The 24,647-nt window shown below is 37.3% G+C and overlaps 1 protein-coding gene across 4 annotated transcripts in view; it reads right to left on the bottom strand.

Annotated features, from left to right (window-relative positions):
• taok1b (TAO kinase 1b) overlaps window positions 1-24,359 on the bottom strand; it is a 35,634-nt gene extending 11,275 nt beyond the window's left edge. For 2 of the 4 annotated variants that reach the window (XR_013824024.1, XM_079898758.1), the window contains exons 1-10: window positions 23,783-24,359; window positions 5,191-5,422; window positions 5,011-5,082; window positions 3,623-3,724; window positions 3,456-3,501; window positions 2,224-2,320; window positions 1,585-1,698; window positions 1,416-1,507; window positions 1,230-1,323; window positions 118-199 (exon numbers count right to left, since the gene is read on the bottom strand). Coding sequence is in view for 3 of the 4 variants with exons in the window: in XM_079898758.1 (XP_079754884.1) it covers window positions 118-199; window positions 1,230-1,323; window positions 1,416-1,507; window positions 1,585-1,698; window positions 2,224-2,320; window positions 3,456-3,501; window positions 3,623-3,724; window positions 5,011-5,082; window positions 5,191-5,322 (831 nt within the window). In the remaining variant the exon portion in view is untranslated. Of the gene's footprint in view, window positions 1-117; window positions 200-1,229; window positions 1,324-1,415; window positions 1,508-1,584; window positions 1,699-2,223; window positions 2,321-3,455; window positions 3,502-3,622; window positions 3,725-5,010; window positions 5,083-5,190; window positions 5,423-22,689; window positions 22,832-23,782 lie in introns of those variants that run through there. The other 2 variants (XM_079898759.1, XM_079898760.1) reach the window with 2 other exon arrangements.
• Window positions 24,360-24,647: the final 288 nt, after the last annotated feature.

Below are 24,647 nucleotides of genomic sequence, written 5' to 3'. Positions count from 1 at the left end.
TGTTTTTGCAAAGAGTGCAGAAAATAAGGCAGTTAACCAAGTATTCAAGTGGATTATTAAGACTAACAAACAAAAAGGTTATTTCAATTTCTTGATAATTCAATGCAAAGTGAACACCTGCAACAGATCCTCAGAGTGTGGTCGGTCTTGGGGGATTTTCTGAAGGCAAGAGTCAACAAAATTTCTAAAATAATCCGTCCTGAGGAAAGAATAACACAGCAGGTTAATCGACTCGCTAATGCAGAAATCGCTCAATATTTTTAAATAAAGTTAATTAAATTAAATCTGTTCCTCATTTAAAGCGATCCGAGTCTCTTCAGAAAATTTGGACTAAGCCGCTCAATTCATATGGATTAGTTTTACGTTCTCTTTATAAACTTTTTGAAGCATAAAAGTGGTGGTAGTTGCGTAGTTCAATGGAGGGACAGAAATCACTCAGATTTTATAAAAAATATCTTTGTTTCAAAGATGAACGAAAGTCTTACGGGTTTGGAACGACATGAGGGTAATTAATGATAGAATTTTCATTTTTGGGCGAACTAACCCTTTAAGAGACTTAATTTATTTAATTATTGCCCAGATACTCGCAATTCACATGGAAAAAATGGTCAAATAAAAAGTATGCAAAAATCACCCCAATATTTTATTTACCTAACCTTAATGAAAAAAAAATATATATAAAATAAATTAAATAAGATTAAAATTAAATAAGAATAATGGTTTTGAACAAAATAAATCTAACAGCATTTATTTAGTAGATCTACTAAATAAATACTGTTAGATTTATTTAAATCTATTTATTTAGTATCATACCATAGCGAGTAGAACAAAAAGGGAAATAATTTAAAGAAACTAAATATTTTCCAAATTATATTTTATGCATATTTGTAATATACAATTTTACACCGTATAAACTGGTTCTCTGGATATGAAACAATATAGCTGCCTTTTAAATTTTAGGATGGGGTCTCACATGAGAAAGATCATATTTGGGGTCTCTGTGGCATCTAAAAGACCGCTATAGATTACTAAAGACAACACTAGAGTATGTTCGAATTTATCATCACTAAATAAATAAATTAAAATTTGATTAAAATAAAATAATTTAAATAAGTAAATTGATATAAATAACTAATACATCTACTGTAACAGTACAGTACGTTTTAGGATGAGACTGATCATATTTGGAGTTCATCAAAAAGATTGAAACCCCGTGTAAGAGGACTCACCATTCACTTGACTGCAGTGTGGGACTCTCATTCTGCGCTATATGGTATAAGGCACTCATCGCATTCATGTTAAACAGAGGAGGCTTCCTTTCCGCTACAGCAAAGAGGAGAGGCAAAAGTTAGCACGACTTTCACACTGTGAAAGACGCACAATTCAATTTACGATGAGCAGCACTTCTTCGTCACCTAGTTCAACGCAGGTGATCCCAAGAGACCAGATGTCAACCTTTCCATCATACTGTCCCTCGTCCATGGCTAAAATCACTTCAGGGGCCATCCTGAGAGGAGACGTATGTGTTAGTAACCAGGCTGTGTCAATGGGGTCATTATTATTAAAGATCCTCAGTGTGCTCACCAATATGGTGTCCCCACAAAAGAGTTTGCTGGAGAGGCGATGGAGGCAGAACCAAAATCTGCCAGTTTGACTTGTCCAGGCTCGGTCAGTAGGATGTTCCCAGCTTTGATATCCCTGAGTTAAGATGACAATATACACAGAATAATCAACGTTTTCTTTGACACCCACAGGTAATGCACTGTGAAGACTTCCCACATCTCAAAATCCAATCAACAACCTATGCATAGAACCAAGTCCCCATCCTACATTCTTTTTCCATAATCAGTAATACTCAGATATACCCCACAATATGGAAAAAAAGGTTGATTACTAATGTTTCATTGTAGCTTTATTTGTGAGACTTTGTGACCATAAGAACCATATGTTTGTGAATCAGACAATAGTGGTCTGTATGTTTGTCATCCCTTGCACTGAATTCAATGCAGACTTGCTAAAACAATTTAATTAGAGACTGCACTGTGCCGCAAATTAATAAATAAGCAGGAAACCCTCCCAGAGTAGTCCAACAAGGTTTCCTGTCTTCAGAGCAAGAATGCAAAATCTATTAGCGGAAGCAGTCATGAAATTCATTTGGTTCCTGTGGAACCAGTTCTCGATGACCAACACTAATAGGAAAAAGTAAAAGAAAAACCCACAAACCTGTGAATCATGTTATGGGAATGAAGGTATGCAAGGCCCTGCAAAGCACCATGTGTAATTGCTGCAATCTCAATTTCCTGAAGGGGCTTCTTGTGAACTAAACAAACAAAAAAAAACCAGTAAAGTTGCATGTTCATCAAAGTGACAATGATTTACATTACATTAATGCATTTGACAGACCTTTCATCCAAAGTGATGTACAATGCATTCCCTGGGAATCAAACCCATAACTTGGTAATGCTAGCACTATGCTCTATTATTTGTAGCAATAAATGTAAATGTTAAATGCACAGTATATCATTTTTGCCACTAGAGGTCACATATTCAAAACAATAACAAAGGCATAGTTTGATGACGCTGTGAAGGAGCGTGGAATGATGGGAGTTGACAGGACTCAAATCATGTTCATGAATGAGGTATGAAATTAAATAGAGTTTTATAACCTTTAAATTTGATCACATGATTTTATTTCATTTTAATTAGCCACAAGTAACGTAATGTTCATTGCTAAATTACTACTCATACATGTCACTTTATTTGTAAAATTGAATGGTGGGGTAACGCAGCGCAGTTTTACATGTGCAAAACTATTAAACTAAAAGCACATTTAAGCGTACCCACAGCATTTGCAAAAAGGCTGACTTACTATTTAAGTTATGTTTAACACATACTGTGTATTTAATTACACGGCCATAGACTTGTAAAACAGTGTTAGGAAATGCCACACTGATATTGATCCTTGTTTTATTTCTCATCTTTTCCAAAACTATTCGACAAAGCCTGCTGAAAACAATAACGAATAATTGAGGTCCATGACGAAACAACAACAGGAGTGGCGTGCCAGACGCTAAAATGACTACTTCCGCATTTTTTCATTAGACTTGCTATGCTGCCATGGTTTCTACGGCACCAAAAGCGGAAACCGAGGATTACGGCATTGACAGGCGACGTTGGGGGGACGTTACACTGGTTAAAATTGCGAATTTCTCTGGATTTAAAAATTGTTGTAAATATTTGGGATAATGTTAGTACACAAGCGAACAAAATATATGACACTAGTGGCTAGTGGTTTTTGGATATTTTAATGCAAAAATCGTACATATTGTGTCTTTAAAGCTTAGATTTGATCATAACTCATTTTTGAAGAAATAAACAAATAAATAAATAAATCACACATTTTGGATAAAATACTGATCATGCTTCCACATGAAGCCAAATGTTTGACATCTCACCTTCAAGGAGGTCCGAGGCTGAGCCCAAACAGTACTCCATGACAAGCTGAGGAGGGGGTAAAAAAGATGATAAAATGAATATTGTGTTTATGCACTCATTAACATCTCATGCCAAAGAGTGATAGTGAGAATGAGTGATTCAGAAGAGAAAAAGAAAGAGATCTTACCCATGCTGTGTGTTCCCGCAAGTAGCATCCTTTATACTCTATGCTGTTTGGGTGTTGTATTCTCTGGAGAAACTTGACTTCCTTAATGATATCCTGCCATTTCTAAGTAAAGAGAAGAAAGCATCAAGTCAAACAGTCTTCTTTCAAACTGGCCGGAAAAGCATACAATGTATTCCAATTTTCCACTTGATCACTGTATCCACTATTGACAAGAGCAGACTGGACATATCGATTTACTAGTACAGGTCCTGAAAAAGAAAGTCAGTCCTAAAGCTTCTGAAGGATTCTTTGCAGAGATTATGTGTAATCCGATTACTGCTAATCTGAAATTACAAAGGAAATGCTGCCACCAGCTAAAGTATGAATGGCATTGGTGCTTCACTTCAATCTGAGGTGTTACAGGAGATTTAATGTGACTTCAGCAATTGACTTTAATTTGCTTGTATGATACTGAGCCAAGTCACTGTTTGAGAGCCAAGCCATAGTTGTTTGTGAGTATGAAACAAAGAGATACAATATATATTAGTTTGGAAAAATCTAAAGGTTATATTGTGAAATATTATTACAATTTAAAATAGCTTTTTTCTATTTGAATTCTTTTTGAATCCTGTGACAACCACTATTCCAGTCTTCAGTGTCACATGATCCTTCAGAAAATTGTAATATGATGATAGATTATTTTAAGTTATTAATAACTGAGTACAATTAATAATAGTTATTATTATCAATGCTGAAAACAGTTTTTGCTGCTTAATATTTTTGTGAAAATCATACTTTTCTGAATAGAAAGTTCAAAAGAACAGCATTTATTTGAAATGGAAATCTTTTGTAACATTATAAATAAATTCGTTAAATTCGTTGTCACTTTAGATCAAATTAAAGTTCCATTAATTTCTTTGCTTTTTTTTTTATATACTCACCCCAAACTCTTGAATGGTATGGTTTCCACAAAAACGTTAAGCAGAAAAAAACTGTTTTCAACATTGATAATAATAATAATAATACGGTAATACATTTTTCTTGAGCAGCAAATCAGCATATTCAAATGATTTCTGAAGGATCATGTGACTGAAGACTGGAGTAATAATGCTGAAAGTTCAGCTTTGCATTACAAGAATAAATTACATTTTTATAATATATTAAAATAGAAAAAAAAGTTATTTTCAATTGTAATATTTCACAATATTACAGTGTTTAATGCATTTTTGATCAAATAAATGCAGCCCTGGTGAGCATCAGAAGCTTCTTTCAAAAATATGAAAAAAGTCTTATAGTCTTGTAATGCAATCATTTCTATCGCTGTGCCCACCCTCACAAGGAAAAGCTGAATCCACAACCAAACTGTTGCATGACTGTATGTAATGACTCTGGAATGTAGGAAAACTGACCTCATTAGACTGTTTCCCACTGTAGGACATCTTCTTGATGGCCACCACCTCTGCAGTCCGCGCATCCCGTGCCTGAGCAATATACACATCTGATATTTCACAATTTAATCTCCCAAACACTTCATAATGTACTGTAACATGCATTAAAATGACAAATCCTATTAAATAGATAAAACATACAAAATAGACCGCGCCAAAGCTGCCATGACCGATCTCACGGAGGTCTGTGAAGAGCTTCTCGGGGTCCTCCTTGAAGAAGAGATCTGAGATCTCGGGGTCCTTCAGACTCCCTGCCCTGCTGGTGGAGGGCATGCTGCGAGCCGGGGCCGCGCCGCGCTCGCAGGGGACTATCTGGCCGTCAGGCCCCGCTGGTTACTCATCTGCCAGAGGGAGGCAGTGTACGCATAGAGACCTGCAGGTAAACAAATACAGGCCTAATCAACATTTGTAATAGAGTTGATACTATATCAGGCTTTCAGCTATAGACATTTTGAAAAAATAAAAAACAATGTTCAGCGTTTTAATAAAATTATTCATACATTTCTTTTTGGTTGTATCCTGTTTTGACATTGAATCACACCCAAAATATTTCTATTTCAAAATTTCATACTTTTCCAGACTCAAATTTCCAGACCTCGTTCCAAACGATTTTTCAGACCATATTTAAAATAAATGGCTCACACAGAACTATTTTCTAGGGGTGGGGGAAAAAATCGATTCTTAGATGAATCGCGATTCGGGACGTGGACGATTCTGAATCGATTCACAAATGTCAAAAATCGATTTTCTAAAAAAAAAAAAAATTTCTAATGTAACATTGACGGAACGCAAAAGGCGGAACTCTGAAGCGGACGTGCACGTGCGCGGACAGTCTGTGGCGTGCACATAACAGAGACGCGCACATAACGGACGCATGATGGCTGAGCGCCAAATGTGCAATGCCAGTCACAAAAAGTTACATTTTGACTGTAAGTTACTCTCTGCAGATGTTCATTCACTTTCTTTGTATAAGCTGTTTTTGATTGTGGTATACAGCAAACATTTCAAGTCATAACTCTTTATTATTTAGTTGTGTATAAGTCAAGAGCGACTTTGAATGTTACTAATTATTCAGAATATGCATAAGTCCACAAGCATTATACGTTATGATAGCTTCTGGTACATAATTCTATATTTTTGAACGAAAACTGTTTGTGAATTTGCTACAGCAAAATGTTTTTTTTGTCTGAAGGATTATATTGCTCATTGGAAATAACAAGAGGATGTTGGTTAGAAGTCTATTATTAAATGCTACTATGCTAGAGATTCAGAATATGCTGAAGTTTGTATTAATTTACTACAAGTATGCTGCTAGTACAAGCACACATTTATTTTCCTGTTGGTTCTCAGCAATGTTGGGACATATGCTGGCAAATGTAACCTTACAGTTGACTTGCCAAATCACTTCCATTTGTTTTATTAATAAAATTAATATAGGAAGTATTGGAAGTAAGTTCGTTATGGGTCATCATAAATACTTTGCTTTAAAAGTACCAAGTAAAAACATTTTTTCAATGTTTTTGATAAAAGGCACTTCCCTGAGAATTGAACTTCATAAATGTGAAAAAGACACTTTAATGTCTGTCATTATGTTTGTCATTCTGTATAGCAAAGCAGATGAGAGTAGATCATGATCAGAAACCTGATTAGAAATCATTATGAATAAAATCGAATTGTTTTGAATCGAAAATCTTTTTGAATCGAAAATCGATTTTGAATCGAATCGTGGCCTCAAGAATCGGAATCGAATCGAATCGTGAGATGGTAAAAGATTCCCACCCCTACTATTTTCAGTGAATAGTACAGTCATCTGTAGATATATATAAATATAGAATATATATAAATATAGAATAAAGATTTTCTCTGTTTTTCATTGGGTTCTCGAAGTGATAAGATGCTTGCATGATGAGAAGAAAGCTATAAAGCTTTATAATCTGCATATATTCTCCTCTGAACATCACTTTGATACTGTAAATGTGGTTTGATGATGCATGATCACCAAACAGCAAAGTACAGTCTGATTTATGTACCGTTTGGGCTACATGATGACACCATATTCAATTAAAAACCGAAAACCTTTTATGCGTTTTGGCCGTTCAAGATAATGGTGTTTTGGGGGGCTTGAAAATGAATACTTTTGAAAACATTTATTTTTAAAAATTATTTTTATTAAGAATAAGAATATTTATTAATTTTATATAGGGCTGGGCGATATATCGCATGACATTGTTAGGCGCATCCCGTCAGTAAAGCTGGTTCCTTGATTAGTAGTAAATCGCCATCACCTGCTTTCAGATGGAGCGGCATTCACTACAAAGAGCCGTAGTTCACTGACAAGCTGAGCCATACCGCATTAATTATTGCAGACGTCCGTGATAATTAATGCGATATGGCTCAGTTTGTCAGTTAACTACGGCTCTGTGTTGTAAATGCCGCTCCATCTGAAAGCAGGTGATGGCGATTTACTACTAATCAAGGAACCGGCTTTACTGACGAGATGCGCCTAACAATGTCATGCGATATATAACCCAGCCCTACACTGGATTGTCTTAATTGTAAAAAAAAATAAATACAGGAATAATCCTTACAGACCTTTAAGACCAAATGCATGAAAATGTGTGTGTATTTGACAGTTTAAGAGCAAAAGCAACGTAAAAGAATTCAATTGGGAAATCCCAAGCAGTTTGAGAAGCAGCTTCATGTGTGTGAGCACGAAACCTGCGGAAAAAAATAATGTATGCCGAAATTCAGGCCTTGTAGCACCAACTCTATTCAACCGGAGCAAATGAAAGAGTGATTAAGTTCAGACTGCAGGTAGGACTAACCAAATGTGGACCAACCCTTTTGCTCATATGTGACTCATAAACCACATAGAATCTGATCTTTTCAATTCAGATTTGGGCCACTTCCATATGTGGTCCTAAATCCAATACAGGTTTTGTTTGTATCTTCTAGATAGGCTACTGAATATGATCGAGTGAAAGCACATTTTAAACAGGTAGCACTTATTCACAAACGCAATCAAAAAATGTATCTGATTTCGAATGAGCAGAAATCTGTAACAAATGTAGCGACCCATAGATAAACTAACTGACAAAAACGTTATTTTCATCTTTTCAAACAAAATCTGAACTGCAAAAAGCAGCAGTGATATTTAACTTTTAATGCTGATCACTATGTAATAAGCTTGGCATGTCCTAGGAAAAAATAATTTGCACACGAGTGTTCCAATAAACCACATTGAAACTATTCTTCTAGTATTTAATATATGTTATGAACAGATTTTGGGTGAGATTTCAAAGCATATAAATATTTTAGCCACAAATTTCCTCAGGGAGTGAAGATGGAGCAGTGTTTTTGATATCAGTAAGTGAGGAGTGGAGCGGGAAATGGTGAACCAGGAGCGTAGTGATTATTGAACGCTTAAGAGCACGGAGGGGAAATCATTGGCGCTCCACTCCGCACACATACTCTGCAGCCTGCAAAGTCCTATACCTCGTCCTGGGTCAACAATTCATTCAGTAACGTTAGGCAGATGCTGTTTAATGTTGATGATTATAATATTTACATTTGCATCTGCTTGCATATGCTATCGCTCATTTCTGCTACTACTTCACATCTTTTGATAAAGAAATTCAGTACTCTTTCAGATGATGTCAAAGCGCCCCCTACCTTATAAAAGTGAAAACACGGAAAGCCAGAAATTTCCGTCAATGGCGAGGTAAGAGTTAATGTCATCTGACATCTGTATTTACTTTCGTACACTCTCAGAAAAAAAGGTACAAAAGCGGTCACTGGGGCAGTACCTTTTCAAAAGGTACACTTTTATACCTAAAGGGTGCATATTGAGAACTTAAAGTTACATATTCTAATACCTGTCCTAAAGTGTACTAATTCCTAAAAGTAACAAAAGTGTACTTTTTGGAAAGGTACCGCCCCAGGGACAGCTTTTGTACCTTGTAGGCTTTTCACACTTGAAATAGTTAACCCTGGCTCACTCTAAAGGCTCTAGCATTGCGTGTCTGACTAATTACACATTGCTGACTGTAATATCAATTTTTTTCTGAGTGAATTTTTTAAACTATAAAAGGTAAGAATGATGGTCTCTTCTTCCAATTGTCACGTTTTCCATCGCCGTTTGATATTTTTCCTATCATACACAGAAACAACTGTTTATATGCATCGCGCGTTGTTGCCATGACTGCCTAAAGTGCGTGAATATAAGGCACGCGATTGGTTGTGGATGCTAAGCATCTAGTTGTAAAATTCTAACACCGCATCGTTTCACACTGTACAAGTTTGGCACTGCAATGCAGAGTTAACACCGCAAATGTGATGCTAACCATTTTCTAGAGCAGGGTTTCATAACCCCGGGTAAAAAGCGGTGCTAACGCCACATCTAAATTACAAGTGTGAAATGCTCCCGGGGTTAAAAGGGTGTTTAGAACAACGATAACCCGGGGTTAAGCACAGTGTGAAAGGCCCTAGAGTGTATGACAGCTGTGTGTCATCTTTTTATTGTTCTTTTGCGCATGCGGGTCAGTCCAGGACAATGATCTGTTCACACTGAAATCTGATATTGGCCACATTTAAAACAATAATGTGAACAGCTATACAAAAGATCTGAGCAATAAATCAGAATTGAGCACTAAAGCTCACAGTGTGAACATGGCCTAAAAGGAGGCGGGTGTGTCAGAGATGAGGAAGCGCAGCTGGTGTCCGTGTGTCAATACTGAGGAAAATGAATATTAGAACCGTTTCAAATATTTCAGGAAAAATCTATATTTTTGACAACACTAGTTACCTGCCTAGATCTTTATTTTCCTTTTACAAATCTGTAGGTTGAGCTGCAAATACAAGATAAGCCAGATGAGCGTCTGTGGATTTGTTAAACAGGAACAGACCATGAGGCCACAGTACCTGTCTTATCTTCAGATACTAATTCCAAACAACGACCGGTGACCTGACCTTTGTTTACAGGCTGTAAATTCAGTAATGTCGCAGCACGACAGCTGACGTGCTCCCAGCTTTCACATTGACCTGCTCTGCTGCATTCTTATCACCTCTTCAGGCTCATACAGGTTTGGAGGGATTTGAAGCAATGTGTTGAATAACAGTCAAACTCTGGGCGTATTCACGAACCATTAGAGCTGATTAGCTGGATAAATGAAAGACCAATTGTGGGTAGGTTACCTCTTTTCCATTCAAATGGAATTTCCACTGACTTGAGAGCCGAAGCGATGACATAACTGACTACATTCCAACATAACACTTGTAGATGTTTATCTGTAGGGAGGTTATGAGTTTTTATGCCATGACAAGCTGCTTTTTATGCAACCGTCAGACATAAAACTCAGTACTGAATTTATCAATGAAGTGGCTAGAGTGGCTGCCTAGCATGTCACATAATCACTGCAAATCATATTTCTACTTTAAGGTGCTTTGTTGATTATAAAGCACGATATTGCTGTTGTTGTTGTTTTTTTGCGTCAGTTGTTGTTACGTTAAAAACTTTAGGCTAATTGATGTCGACATTATACCACCCTCAGCACTCTGTGAAGTTATATTCCTGGTCGAGACCAGAACATTTGTCAAGTGCAGAACTGATTATTTTGGCTGGAAATGTGTGGAAAGGGTACAGGCTGGGCATTGGCACCCTGTGTAGACACTTCTTATGTAGTTGCTCAAAGCAAACATATTCCAAAAAGTCCATTGTGCGGTCAGTTAAAACCACTGGCTTTTTCACCATCCTTTATCTCTCCTGCAGTGACTGCATTAGTCAGAGCATCTGTGGGTAAACAGATTTAGCCCTTCAAAAAGTATTCCTTAGACATGTGATAACAGAGAAGGGAAGCTCGAGTCACAAGACAGGCCGTGGAGGGTGACTACTAAACACTTAATGCTCTGACAGGTTGGGATTTATTAATCTTTCTCCTTTAGAGAACTACATTTGTAGATTTTCTAAAGACAGTATTAGAAGTAATTCCTACAGAACTTTAATGCCAATTTTCTATAATTTTTCGACGTAAACGTGCTAGACGGACATGATTGACCACTGCATGTCTACTGCAGCTTCTTGCACACAACACTGAAGTTTAAAGTAGCTAAACCTGGGGCTGATCGATTATGGCAAATGATCAACATCCGTGAAGATGCAGCACTTGCGCAATGGGGCAAGTGACAGTTCCGTCAACTGGCCCGAGTGTCTTTCACGCTGGACCCGGACAATCAGGCAGTCCTTATTGTTGAGCCCTTAGTCAGAAATTCAATAAGAACAAAGAAACTAATTACAAAATAAATGAACAGAATGAACATGCAAATTAAATCAACAGACACAGTGTTTTACATTTTTCAGGAAGATGTATACTAACAGTGGTATTCAGATAAGTAATAGCCTACACCAAAAAAACTGGAATAAGCAAATGTAAAATAACTGCATATAACACTGCAGTCTTATTGTTCACATTAAATATAGATTAATCCTTATTAAAGCTAGTTATTCAGTCAAGATCAGCGAGTGTTTTTTTGTCATTTGTTGTTTGTTTATTAATAATGACAGACAGCAGCAGGTATATTTGGCTGCTGTCACTTTAAGAGCTAGGTAATGCACGGATCCAATATAGTGTTACACACGGGTTTTCTTTCTCAACTGTGTACGGATAAGACTAGGGGTGGAACGGTTCATGAAAAAAATCCGAACCGTTCAATTCACTTGTCACGGTTCGAGACACTATTGTGTATTGTTCGGGTCCGGCCACGCGCCGCTTAACGTGTTTTTTATCATTTGGCACAGAGGCAAATGTCACACCGTGTCCTAACCAGACGGATGCGATAAGATTCCAGCGACAAATAATTTGACTGTCCACACCAGACGCGATGCAACTATGGGACGCGATGTAGTCAATCAAAACTCACAGCCAATCAGAAGAGCGCGAGTGAGTGGGCTCTCTCGGCAAGCTCCCGGCACTCTCAACTAAATGGATAAGTAGGCTACATAATCAAATTCATGAATTTTACACCATTTTAACACTATTAAAAATACATACTGAGTTGCTGAAACAATCGTTGTCATAGAATACACTTGACTGTTAACAATGAGTTATTTATTTATTTAGAAGATCTGAGGTGAATTGATGCTTTCAGTACGGCTATAAAAGACACACAAAATGATATGCAAACTTCACACAGACGCTTTTAACATTAAATAAAGCAAATAAATAGTAGCCTACCTGAGAATACTTTCTGTTCTCCGCAACATTGCAGAAATAGGAACCGTTTCTAAAATAGAATCGTCGCGTGTCACGGCTGGTTAGAACAAAAACTCGGATTAACATGGAAAAGATACCTTTTATCGCGTCGCGGCTGGTTAGGAACAAAGTGTTCAAAAGCACACCGCTGTGAAGGAAAGGAAGGTGCGCTAGACGGAATGCAGCAGCGGCACAATGAACATTTTACATATCTTGTTTTCATAATCGTTGGAAGCCAATAACGAAATTGAAAATCAATTACGGTTAATCACACAGCCCTAGTTCAACCTATGAAAAATGTCTTTAGATTTTGCAGGATTTTATTTCATTTCACTGCCCTGCATCTCAAGTTTTAAATGTAACAACTGTTTCTGTGAGAATGCCCATTGTTGTGCTTGCCCGTACAACAGTCGTCAACACGATGCCAGGACGTTGCTATACAGCTTCTAAGGTTTTCTAAATGTGGTTGCTAGGGTGGTCTGGGTTTTGTAGGGTGGTCTGGGTTTGGGATCCTTGATAGTACTACAATATTTAGATTTTTGGGGGGTGGGGGGGGGGGGTGCAACCTACTAGGGCAATTCCAGCGTTATGGACGTGACATTTGCAGTCAAAACTTGAATTTTTAATTCTCAGAAAATGCATTTAATACCAATATATTGTAAACATCTGTTTATATTTCCATACTACCTTAATAAAGGAGTCCAGACATTAGAAAAATATCAGTCTACGCATGCGTTTTATATTTAATATGAGGGAAATACACATGCGTTACGGACGTGACAAAAAAAATCTCTAACTTTTTGTTGCCAAAATATTTTTTAGTAATTCTGTGAATTACACTGCGCAAACCAAAAGTAATAGTACCCACCGAATGAAGAAGGGTTGGCTCTCCACAGAACATAAAATATTCATTTTATGTTATTTTTCGTTTTCGCATTTATGAGGAAAAAACAATGTTACGGACGTGACGTTACGGACGTGACCGCTCTGAAAGCGGCACTAAAATACTGCTTAAAACGTTCACAGAGACCTCAAACAGGCATTTAAAACACCAAATATTAAGGATTGGCATTATAAGCAAAAATAATATTCGATGTTTGTTCGAAAATCGTACCTCTCCCCCAACATGCTCACCGGTAAGACGCGTTCACTCAAATCCAGCTCCAACATTACATTTGAGTAGGCATTTAGTCTCATATAAATGTTTAAATAAAATAATTGTATTTTTTATTTCATATGTTGATTATATGAAAGGATAACAGCATGAGTAAGATCATAAGATGCAAATATATCGGATACGGACCGTATCATACGGTATATCAGTGGGCAGACATGATTTTGACCAATTCTTTAGTTTTTTTTTTGTTTTTTTGTAGAAAGCCTTTCTTTAATGTGAATTTCGTTTTGTATAAATTGTATCTTAATTTTAATCAATGTTTCATCAACCAATTGCCTGGATTTTTTTAAATAAGAAGAAAATAGGCTATAGCAGACAATATAATCAGGACACAGAGGCGCCGTCGCGTGAAGTGGAGCGCGCCTCATAAATGAACCGAAACTCCGCGTATAATGTAGGCTACTTGCCTCACATACCTGAGAAATATATCTATAGGACGTCTGAAATGTCTACTTTTAAACTACTTTTAAGTCGTGAGTCAAAATGATTGCAATATCACTGTTATTTTGTCAGCTTGATCGCGGGATTATGATGAATATTCATGTTTTAACCAAGAGGGAAAAACGCGACATCCCGAAGGAAGTGTCCTATGGCTATAAGACATATGCTCTTAAAGTTGTACTGTATCATATACTACCTTCTGATATTCATATTTCGTTCTGTAACTGGCAGAGGAAGAGAAGATCCGTTAATGTGCGCTTTATCCGCCGCGCACTGAGGCGCTATACAGAAATATACCACGCCGTATTAAAGAGCGGTCTCTATTGTTTACATTTTGTTATAAAATAGACTGAATTTGAAAGTTGAGAAATTTTTTCATATTAAAACTAACAAAGCACAAATATTATTGCGATTATTGGATATGCACTGAATATATGGTAAGCCTGAAACCGATCACAAGTGCATATGATTTGATGTGAAGCGTCCGTAACGGTCACGTCCGTAACGCATTATTATGGTTGTTCAAAGCAAAGTAGTGGAATGAAATGTCGATCCTAGTAAGCATAAACATAGTTTAGCTTTGCATATAAAGTTTCAAGTTATTTGCATTTATAATTGTTATATTATATAAACTTAATCTTTAAAACGTTACGGACGTGACAGAGCACTGAAGCGTCCAGACCTCTTTATTAAAGCCCTTATAAATTCAACAGGCAGTGCTGTTATGACCAAATTAGTATATTTATTTCTCAGGCATGCCTCCATCTTTCAGCAAAATGCTTTATATTCAAATTAAGTTTTTAAAAGGGGGTCTTTGATACCTCTTTTGAAAGCATGAAATATGGCTGGTTGAAATTAAAATTTTAGCATTGTTGCTCACCTCATATGTGGTGGAAAAACAAGGCAATTTTCTTACATTTTTTGATACAGCACATTAATACAGTATATTACAGACCTAAATGGACAACTTAAAAGGGGTTTTGATCTTTAGGTAAAAACTTTATTTTTTCAGGGTAAGGATGACCTTTGCGTGGAATTGCCCACTAACAGTTAACCTTCTATCTACATTAAAGGGATAGTTCACTTTGAAATTAAATTTTGGTATGTTTTAGCTTACCTCAAGGGAATCCAAGATGTAGGTGTCTTTGTTTCCGCAGTAGTTTCAATTTTGATATTTTTAAGTCAAACCGTTCTTGTCTGTCAGTCGTATAATGCAGGTCTACGGTCACTTTCTGAAAGAGCATGCACAGAGAAGTCCAAATTAAACAATTCCCCATCGTAAGTACACATTGATGGCCTAAGACACGAAACGAGCGGTTTGTGTGAGAAAACGTACAGTATTTATATCGTTTTTACCTCTTGTACACTTTCCGGCACTTGCGCAGACTAAGCCAGAACGCTTGCACACGTCACACACCAGGAAGCGCGCACGCCATCAGATTACTTGGACGTGGTTGTGTAGAGGTAAAACGATATAAATACTGTTTGTTTTCTCACACAAACTGCTCTTTCGTGTCTTAAGCCATCAACGTGTACTTACGATGGGGAATTGTTTTAATTTGGACTTCTCTGTGCATGCTCTTTCAGATAGTGACCGTAGACCTGCATTATACGACTGACAGACAAGAACGGTTTGACTTAAAAATATCAAAATTGAAACTACTGCGGAAACAAAGACACCTACAACTTGGATGTCCTTGAGGTAAGCTAAAACATACCAAAATTTAATTTCAAAGTGAACTATCCCTTTAAGATGGGAGAAAGTATATCAATATAAAAAAAACACTTCTTTAAAAATGATTTTTTGATGGCTGACAGCAAAAACAGTCAATATTTCACATAAATTCCAAGCTTTTCATGTACAGTGACTTTTTTGAAATCAGACAAACAAGCCCCACAGGGCAAAATCTTGCCTCACAAGGCTGAGTAAGCCTAATTAACCAAGTTGACTTCATTGATTGATTCGGTTCATTAAAGAAAAATTCCTTCATAAGTATCAAACACTATCAGCCTATTCCACAGATAACTGAGAAAAAATGCTGAATTACTCTTTACTGATGCTCCTCTGGGACCAAACAGAAAACAGCTCAGCATTCATAAGGCTGTAGGGAATATTGTTATGCGCCAGAGAATATTTATAATGTACAATTTTGATCTTCACACTGTCATTTGCAATCCAACTTCCAAAATCTGCTTAGTGCTTACATTATAATTATAATTACAGGCTTCACTTTTTATAGATAATGTCTTTAACAACTGTACTTCAGCGTTGGATAATTTGGAGAATTTCAGACAAGATCTAAATGGAAATTAAAATTATCATAACTAAACGTGGTCATGATCAGCAGAACAATATATCATTAAAAAGAAAAAGAAACTGGGTTGCATGGCATGCTGGGTGGCAGTACACTAAGTAAAGCGGAGCGGTTAACTAGAAGACTATGACGCTTTTTTAACTTAGGCCTGGGTCTTTCATAAGCAACATTTTGTTGTGCTGCAGGCCTGTACATGACAGAACAGAAGCTCAGCAAGAAAAGTCTGGGACACAGACTAGTAACTCCAGGAACTTGGCCATGATCTCTGGTTAGTCTCTGTGGGAATTCCCTTCAACATGCTTTAAAAAAAAAAAAAAAAAATAAGTGAGAGGGGTCTATTGGGCCTTAATCTCCAATAAGCTGTGCGGATTTAGAGTTTGGATTTGCCAGGTCTTAACCTCTGCAAGGAATTCACACCACGATTAAATCGCCATCACATAACGTGCAGTTAATTTCTCAACGACACAGTCAGAAGAGAGTAGACATAGAGAACAGCTTTCACAACACTTTTCCGGCTGATTTTCAAAACCACTGAAAACAACAAACTAGGACAGATACATTTTTTGGAGCATGTCATTTACTCTGAGGTCACGCTACTGCTGAATGATTGCAACCATACTGACATTCTTCCAGACAGCACTAACAGGAAATGCATAGATTAAAAACTTCAATAGCCGAAAAGAGATTATCCATCACATCTAGCCTACCTGGAGTTACAGGTGTGATTCAAAACCAAAAGGAACTGTTGACTGACAAATATCCAGGGAGTGTAAATGAACGAATCGCTAAATGACACAATCAGTGCCATCTGTTTGTTCCAGCGAGTTTTGAAATAGATTGAAAGTTAGTATTTCATAACTAACACAAAGTTTTCTGCTGTGCTGTTTGGAAACCAACTATAGCAAAGAATAAAGAATTTACTTTTATACAATCTATAGCTGAAAGAATAGAAAAATAACTCCAAAGAGCCAAAGAAAAGGTGAAGTCTAGCTGAGAGTTTAAGTTGATTATTTGGTATTCTTGTGTGTACTGACATTCAAATCACAGAGGCATTTGAATTAACCATGGTATTCTAACTCAAACTCATCTTATACATACTTGCATTGTTTCCTTAAAGGAATAAGTTCGTTATTTACTACCCTCATGTCATGTAGGAGAAATGCTGCAGAATTTACACAGCCCTTTTAAAGGGATAGTTCACCCAAAAATAAAAATTATCCCATAATTTACTCACCCTCAAGCCATCCTAGACGTATATGACTTTCTTCTTTCAGCCGAACACAATCTGAGTTAGGCTATATTAAATAATATCCTGGCTCTTCCCAGCTTTGTAAAGGTGTTGAATAGAGCTTGAGTTTTTGAAGCTCCAAAAAGCACATCCATCCATCATAAAAGTAATCCATACAAAACCAGTGGATTAATAAATGGCCTCTGAAGCGAAGCGATGGGTTTTAGAAAGAATAATATATAATTAAAACTTTTATAAACTATAATCACTGGCTTCTGGCAACGGCCGTAAGCGTGTTCACAAGAGAGTCGAGTTCCGGCGGAAGGGTGACCTCGGACCTGACAAATTAAAGGGTCTTTAATCATTTTAATTTTTGGGTGAACTAGGCCTATCCCTTTAACCCAATGGAGTCATATGGATTACTTTTATGATGGATGGATGCGCTTTTTATAATATTATTATTTAATATAACTCTGATTGTGTTTGGCTGAAAGAAGAAAGTCATAGGTATACACCTAGAATGGCTTGAGGTGAGTAAATTATGGGATAATTTTCCTTTTTGGATTAAAAATTCCTTTAATACAAAAACATAGGGCTGCTCAATTATGGCAAAAATTATAATTATTATTTTGGTCAATATTAAAGGCTCCTAATGTTGGTTTGGAGTCTCCTACAGGTTTACATGCATCAAAGGTCAAAGGTTTCACTCTCTCATAATACACATTGCACATCACCACATTTTTCAATGACTCGATGGATGAATCGATGTCTCTAAATCCCTCCTTTCTGTGAGCTACTCTGCTCTGATTGGCCAGACAGCTCAGTCTGTTGTGATTGGTCTACCGCTTACAGCTTTCCTGTTGGAAACAAAAACGCCCATTGCCATAACTGAACGTCAGCTCCATCCGGAGGCTTCCTACAGCTCAGCGACTGTACACACCGTAAACTAAAGACAGTTTAAAAATAAGTAAAGAACAATGACATCGATTTTTACAATATCATCCCGAGCTCGAGTCCAATGATGAAACATTGGAAGAACTAGGTATTCAACCCGAACCTCCATCGCAAGGACGACTTGAGCAGAACATTTCTCAGTGATACGCTACTCATTTTGAGGTACATTATGAGATGTTACAGCTGTAATTCCTCAACCATCAGCATTGACAAGTGTATGTCCATCAACAAACTGATGTGTATATTTCTAATTTATTGCAGTGCACATGCGGGAACTGCATCAATAACAGGGCATATGTTCGCCCAGCACTAACGTGAATGACTGATGTAGCATACATGTTTGTAAAAACAAATCTTGCTCCATCCTTTATCTTTGCTCAAAGTAGTAAGAACGACAGACAATCTCCATTAATAGATGCAGTTTTAGGTAATAGTGACACACAGCTGATTAGCAGAAGTATTTCAGTAAGCCAGTAATAACGTGATTTAGCCACTTAGCCAGAAACTTACACAATATAAAACACAAAACTAAGTATTTTGAACACCTGTAATTTGAAAGGTAATTTAAAAAAATCCATAATAGGGGCACTTTAAACGGACATTTTGCATCTGACAAGTCAACCAGGCTAGTTTAAACTTCCTTTCTGCATTGTCCCTCATAACCGGTTAGTATAACAAGCCTATAAGCAAGCTTAATTGTTATATGCTAATTTGACATGACATTGAAGAAAACGGAAAAGTTTTGTGTAGGCTTTCAAAATACGCCTTCACCTTGCTCATCTTCGAGTGGACATTTCTCTGAAGCCACCACGAATGCATGCAAAACGATTTTGTTTTACATTCCGACATACATTTTAAAATGTATTATTTAGAAAAGTGTAACATTAATATGATGGTAATTTAACCGTAGCCTTTGTAAAAATATAAAACAAAATATTAAATGTGCAAAATAAAATGTAAACGACTATTTCCAAGTCGACTAGCAGCAGCAGTTATATGTAATTAATAGGGCATTAAGTACGACCAAATTGTAATACGAGTAGGCCTAGTTTTTATTTTATGATAGTGCTATACATCAAATATATTTTTCTGGAAACAAGGTTGTTGGGGTATCTAAATTTTTTATATCAGTGCAATTTCACAATACCAAACTACCAAACCAATACTCTGCAAACTAATGCAATTAGAAAAAGTCCTCAAACAATTATTGAAAAAAAGTGAACATGAATTTATGTGAATTTATGTGAATACTCGCCAAAACATTTTGACATTTTTGTGTATTTGACTGCTTTGATGTGTATCCGAACCCCAAAGTAGGCTATACTTCGCTTGTAGGCTTGCTTTGGTAATCTGTGTTACACAGTGTTCGGCCATACAATGATTACATTACTTTTTAATGGAAATAAAAACCATTTAGTTCAGCTAGACAACGGACGCTACAATTAGAAACTGAAAGCTCCTGCTCTGCTTCACATAGCACGAGCTGTAGCGTCACAGCACAGTGCAGACGGAGCCAGATTTCACTGATCACATGACAAGAGTAAGGAGAGATGAGATGACTGACAGGGCGATGGTGGAGGATTTGAGGAAATTAAAACATCCCTCTTTTCTACCTCGCTTTTAAATCACTTATGAATGCCTTGTGCATTTTACTTTTGCTTTCAAATTAGTGGCTTTTTGGGGGCGGCAATAGCTTGAATGGTGGGTTCATTATTATTCTTAATGAAATACATATCAAAACAGTACAATGAACCCGCTTGTATTAAACAGAACTTTTATCAACAAAGTGAACAAGCACAGCATAAACCATGGGCCTAATATAAAATAACTTACAGAAAATTTGAATAAAAAACTGAAAATCAGCAAAACCAAATCTTCCGCCATTGTCAGTCAGCTCGCCTCATTCTCGTCACGCGAAAAATTAAATCTGACTCCTGCAGCTGATCTGTGCTTCGACTCACGTTCGGCTCATGCTGAATTGAGCAGACGCGTTCAGTTTTTAATTGTGTCTGTTCTGTAACGCCGATAATTTGGACTATCGCAGCAAGCCTAGTGTGCAACATATCCTGAGTGTCATTGACAAATATCTTGCAAAATGTGCGGTCAGTCCCACTGCTCCCTATACACAATGTACGCGCGATCGCAAAACCTTAAGTGAAAAGAGAGCGTGCATTCATAAGTGATTTCAGCACCCCGCATATTGATAGCAGCTCCCTGTATTGCCCACGAATAATAGGCCTATACACAGAGTACGTGTATTGCGAATTCAAAAGCGGAAAGCAAGCACCCGTTCAAAATAACCCCCCTCCTCCTGGTGTTATCGGTAAGACCGGTGTTGTCACAAGTTTATATGCCAGAGTGAAAAATTCTTCACCGTGACATTCCTATTCGCTGGTCCATGTTTCGCTACGTCTCAAAGAATCAAACTGATCCTGTAGGGGCAAAAGCGCAATAAAGGGAAAGCAACGAAATGCGGCACAATAAACATTTGTTTTCTTGATGATTGTGTTTTCATAAGCCAAATTGAAACAAAATTTGTATTAATCGTACAGCCCGACAATGACAGTTTGGTGACCACAGCTGTCAAGATCCAAAATCTAAGTTCATACAATTTGTGCAGTACATTCTTGGTTTTCTGAGGATGAGGACCAAGCTATTTGAGCAATTTCCCGATAAAGTTTCCCTTTGTGATTAGATTAAATTTGGCGTCAACAAGTTTGACAGCTATGGTCATCCTCCTGGTTCCCTCGTCACATTAATAAATCTATTATGGACAGACAATGTTGTCAAAATCCCTGCAGTCGTTTATCAGATAAAGAAAAGGTTGCCTCTCTTAACTGGTAATGTCATAATGAAGCGGTTTACACGAGTCAAAACGATACCAGACAACATCAGACGTGTTCTTTCCAGCTTGTTTGTGCAAAACAGCATAACTGTTCTTCACTGGAAGCCTCCTATATTGATCAAGATCTCTGCTGTTAAAACTGTTCACATGACAGAAGGTTCCTCCTTCCTGGTGCAGGTATCCAGTTTGATTCTCTAAAGGTGACATTCTCACACACTCATCAAGTTTCCATCTGCTAGGCTAGATAAATGCATGCGTCACTAAACTTCAATGGCATTTCAGAATAGCCTATGTGAGATTGTGAGACAGAAATGCTTATTTATGTACAATAAAGCAAAATGGTTCGATAAAGTCAATCAAATCACGGCAAGGTCATGATCTCTCATAAATGACTGTCATGCTACAATTCCCAGAAATGTTAGTTCTGTCAACAGAAATAGACTACAAAAATAAGATGATATAGTCTAGCATTAAGCAGGCCTAACTTGACATGTTGTAAAAATTGTGCAATTCTGAATGGCTATTTATCTCAGAATTTTAGCCAAAGCAGTGTGACTTCAGTTTTCATTACAGAGATAACTGAAAATGAGTCTACTCCACACATAACAAGTATCAAAATATTAAAGGACAGAAGATATAAAGCACATCATTAAGATGATACAACATTGAGAAAGCCAAAGTGAACGAGGAACAATCAGAATTTGCAATCGAGGCCAAGGAAAAAAAGGAGAACTGATGAACAGGAGTTCAAACAAAAAGTGATTTATAATGCATAATCTAGAGAAGTAATTGCTGTTGCTTACTCGTGCCATTGCAATAACTAGATGGTTGCCTACAGCAGGAGAACCTATTAAAATATGTACTGAAAATATAATTATTGATCATTAAAATGTAGCCTATCCTTACAGTAGGTTGAAAATATGTGCCTGAATGCTTAAACTGATTACATTTAGAATTAGCAACACTTTACATCACTATTCACTACTATAAAATAATAAAAAAGCAAGATGTGGTTCATAAAAGTATCATACAAAATAAAATTTTTACTTGGGCTAGAATATATAAAATATGCAACAATTTCTCCCCCCCAAAAAAAGTAAAATTACACGAACATGAATATGCCACTTCACCACAAAGGTAAACGAGGACCAAAAAAAAAGTGTCAATTATAGGGACACAAAATCTGTACTCAAAATTGCTAGACAATCACATCCATGAAAACGCACTAAGCATTCAATGCAGAGCATAAGCAGTAACAGCACATACGAAGGGCTTGCAACCAGATACAAAAACCAAGCGCATGCCCCTTGTTAAGCAAAATATAAACAAACACTATCATTCAAACACTATGTGATATGCATTTAGAGATATTTTAACATGCAAATGGTTGCTAAACTCCACATAAGCACATCGAATCTCGTAAATATACAAACCGATAGATCCACATTGACAAAGAATGGGAAGAGCAGCGCAGACTCAATAGGCGATCAATATTCAGGCTGAGCTCTGAGACGATGCTGTTTGAAAGTGGTCTATTAAATAGCGGTAACTACGCTGATAGGTGAACTGTATTGTCCTTAGGCCAGGTGACTATCATGAATGACGCTTTAAATAGGTATGGAGAAGAGTACACGGGCTTCTGGCCAGTCCAGTGTGTGTTACGCAATGTCAACACTGTGAGAAGAGGAATGCGGCGCTGAATGCAGCTCACAACAAGGGAATACCCAGCTCGATAAACCAGCACTTTAATCAACTGCTTACTTGTCATAACAGACGCATAATTTATATAACGAGGAAGCAGTGAAGAAGCAAATTATACTACAAGCCCCTAAAAGGCTTGTTTTATTTAGTTATCAAAGCCTGCTGTTGGAAACAGTGCAGTGAAACTGGGAGGGAGTGTCATTGCAATAATATGCGACACTGGACAATGTCTTGTAAACAAAATATTATTACTGAAAAATTGAGTAAAAAAAAAAAAAACGAATGCTAAATAAAATAAAAAAATACATTTCAGGGGAAAAAGCATCATGTTTCCCCTCATCTATTGGTTTAATCCTTAATCCTTCAAAGAAGGGCACAAGTTTGCCAAGTTTAAACATTTGGCTAGTTAGCTAAACACTAATTGAGCAATCCATTCGACATTGAGTTTTATGAATGCCAAAGTATTCACACCAAAATAAATCAAGTTTGTTAAACCTGCATGCTGGCACAAATAAAGCTGCCATTAACGTTACCTAACCAGCAACAAAACTCTCTCACATTAGTGACACCGGCTATTTGAGAGAAGACTCATTTAAAGAGGATATATTTTCAGTTTGGCTGTTTCACAGTATTAAACAACGTGAAAAGTTGTAGACCAGAACCCAACTTAGCCATATTAGCCACATATTAGCTGAGCAGTTCATGGAATGTTAGCCAACTTCATACGACGACAAAATAACGACACAACCGCAACGAGACATCTGTAAGGTCCTGACAAGAATAGATAAACGGCTCGTTTGAGGGTGTAACGTTAGTTGAACTCACCCGTCCACCAGGCCAGGTTTGATTGGACTCCAGGAGAAATCCTCAGCTTGCTAATGTGGCTAACGTAGCCCACACCAGCAATCCTGGGAGGAACAGTTAGTGAGAATTCAGGAGAAACGTGTAAACAAATTCTCTTCTTGTTTATTCCTTTGGACCTTCGACAGCTCGTATAGTTGAGACGAGTCGGTGTATTTACAGTGTCCAGGCCGTCCGGGCTGACAGTGTCGAAGGTGATGACTCACAGGGAATATAAACTAAATCAGCTGTGGCCAGTTTACAGCTAACTCTCCACTCCCAGTCAGTCACTTCCAAAAAAAATGGCGGCGGGTAGTTTTCACCTCCTTCCCTTCGTGGAAAACACGGGAGAAATGCTATGGGTGGCTCTTTAAACAACACCACGGGCGCTCTCTGTATCCACCCGAGATATGACAGCCCTTCAATGTCGCCTCGGCCGTAAAAGTTGTTCATGCGTGGCCCGTCTGTCTTGTGGCCGGGCAGTGATTTTCATCTCTCTACTCTCACTCTCTCTCTCACACACCTCACTCTCTCTGCTCCTACTGCAATCCAACCAGCACAGAGGCGATGTTCGACTCGTGAACGAATCGTTCTTTTGAATCGGATCAACCGATGAATCTAGTCGTTCACGAATCTGGCTGAATTGGTCAGAGAGAATCTCAAGTCAATTTCCAATTCATACTGAAATGATGGAGCAATAAATATAACCTATGTAAATTCTATGTAAAACGTTGTAGCCTACAAATGTTAACTGTAGGCCTAATTGTAAAATGAGATAAAATTTACACACAAATAGCTACAGTTTACAAAATTATTTATGAGTTCTAGCATTCAAATCTGCAAGCTACAA

Source organism: Squalius cephalus (assembly GCF_949319135.1).
Source record: "Squalius cephalus genome assembly, chromosome: 17".
NCBI classification, from domain to species: Eukaryota; Metazoa; Chordata; class Actinopteri; order Cypriniformes; family Leuciscidae; genus Squalius; species Squalius cephalus.
This window is presented reverse-complemented; position numbering and strand designations above follow the sequence as displayed.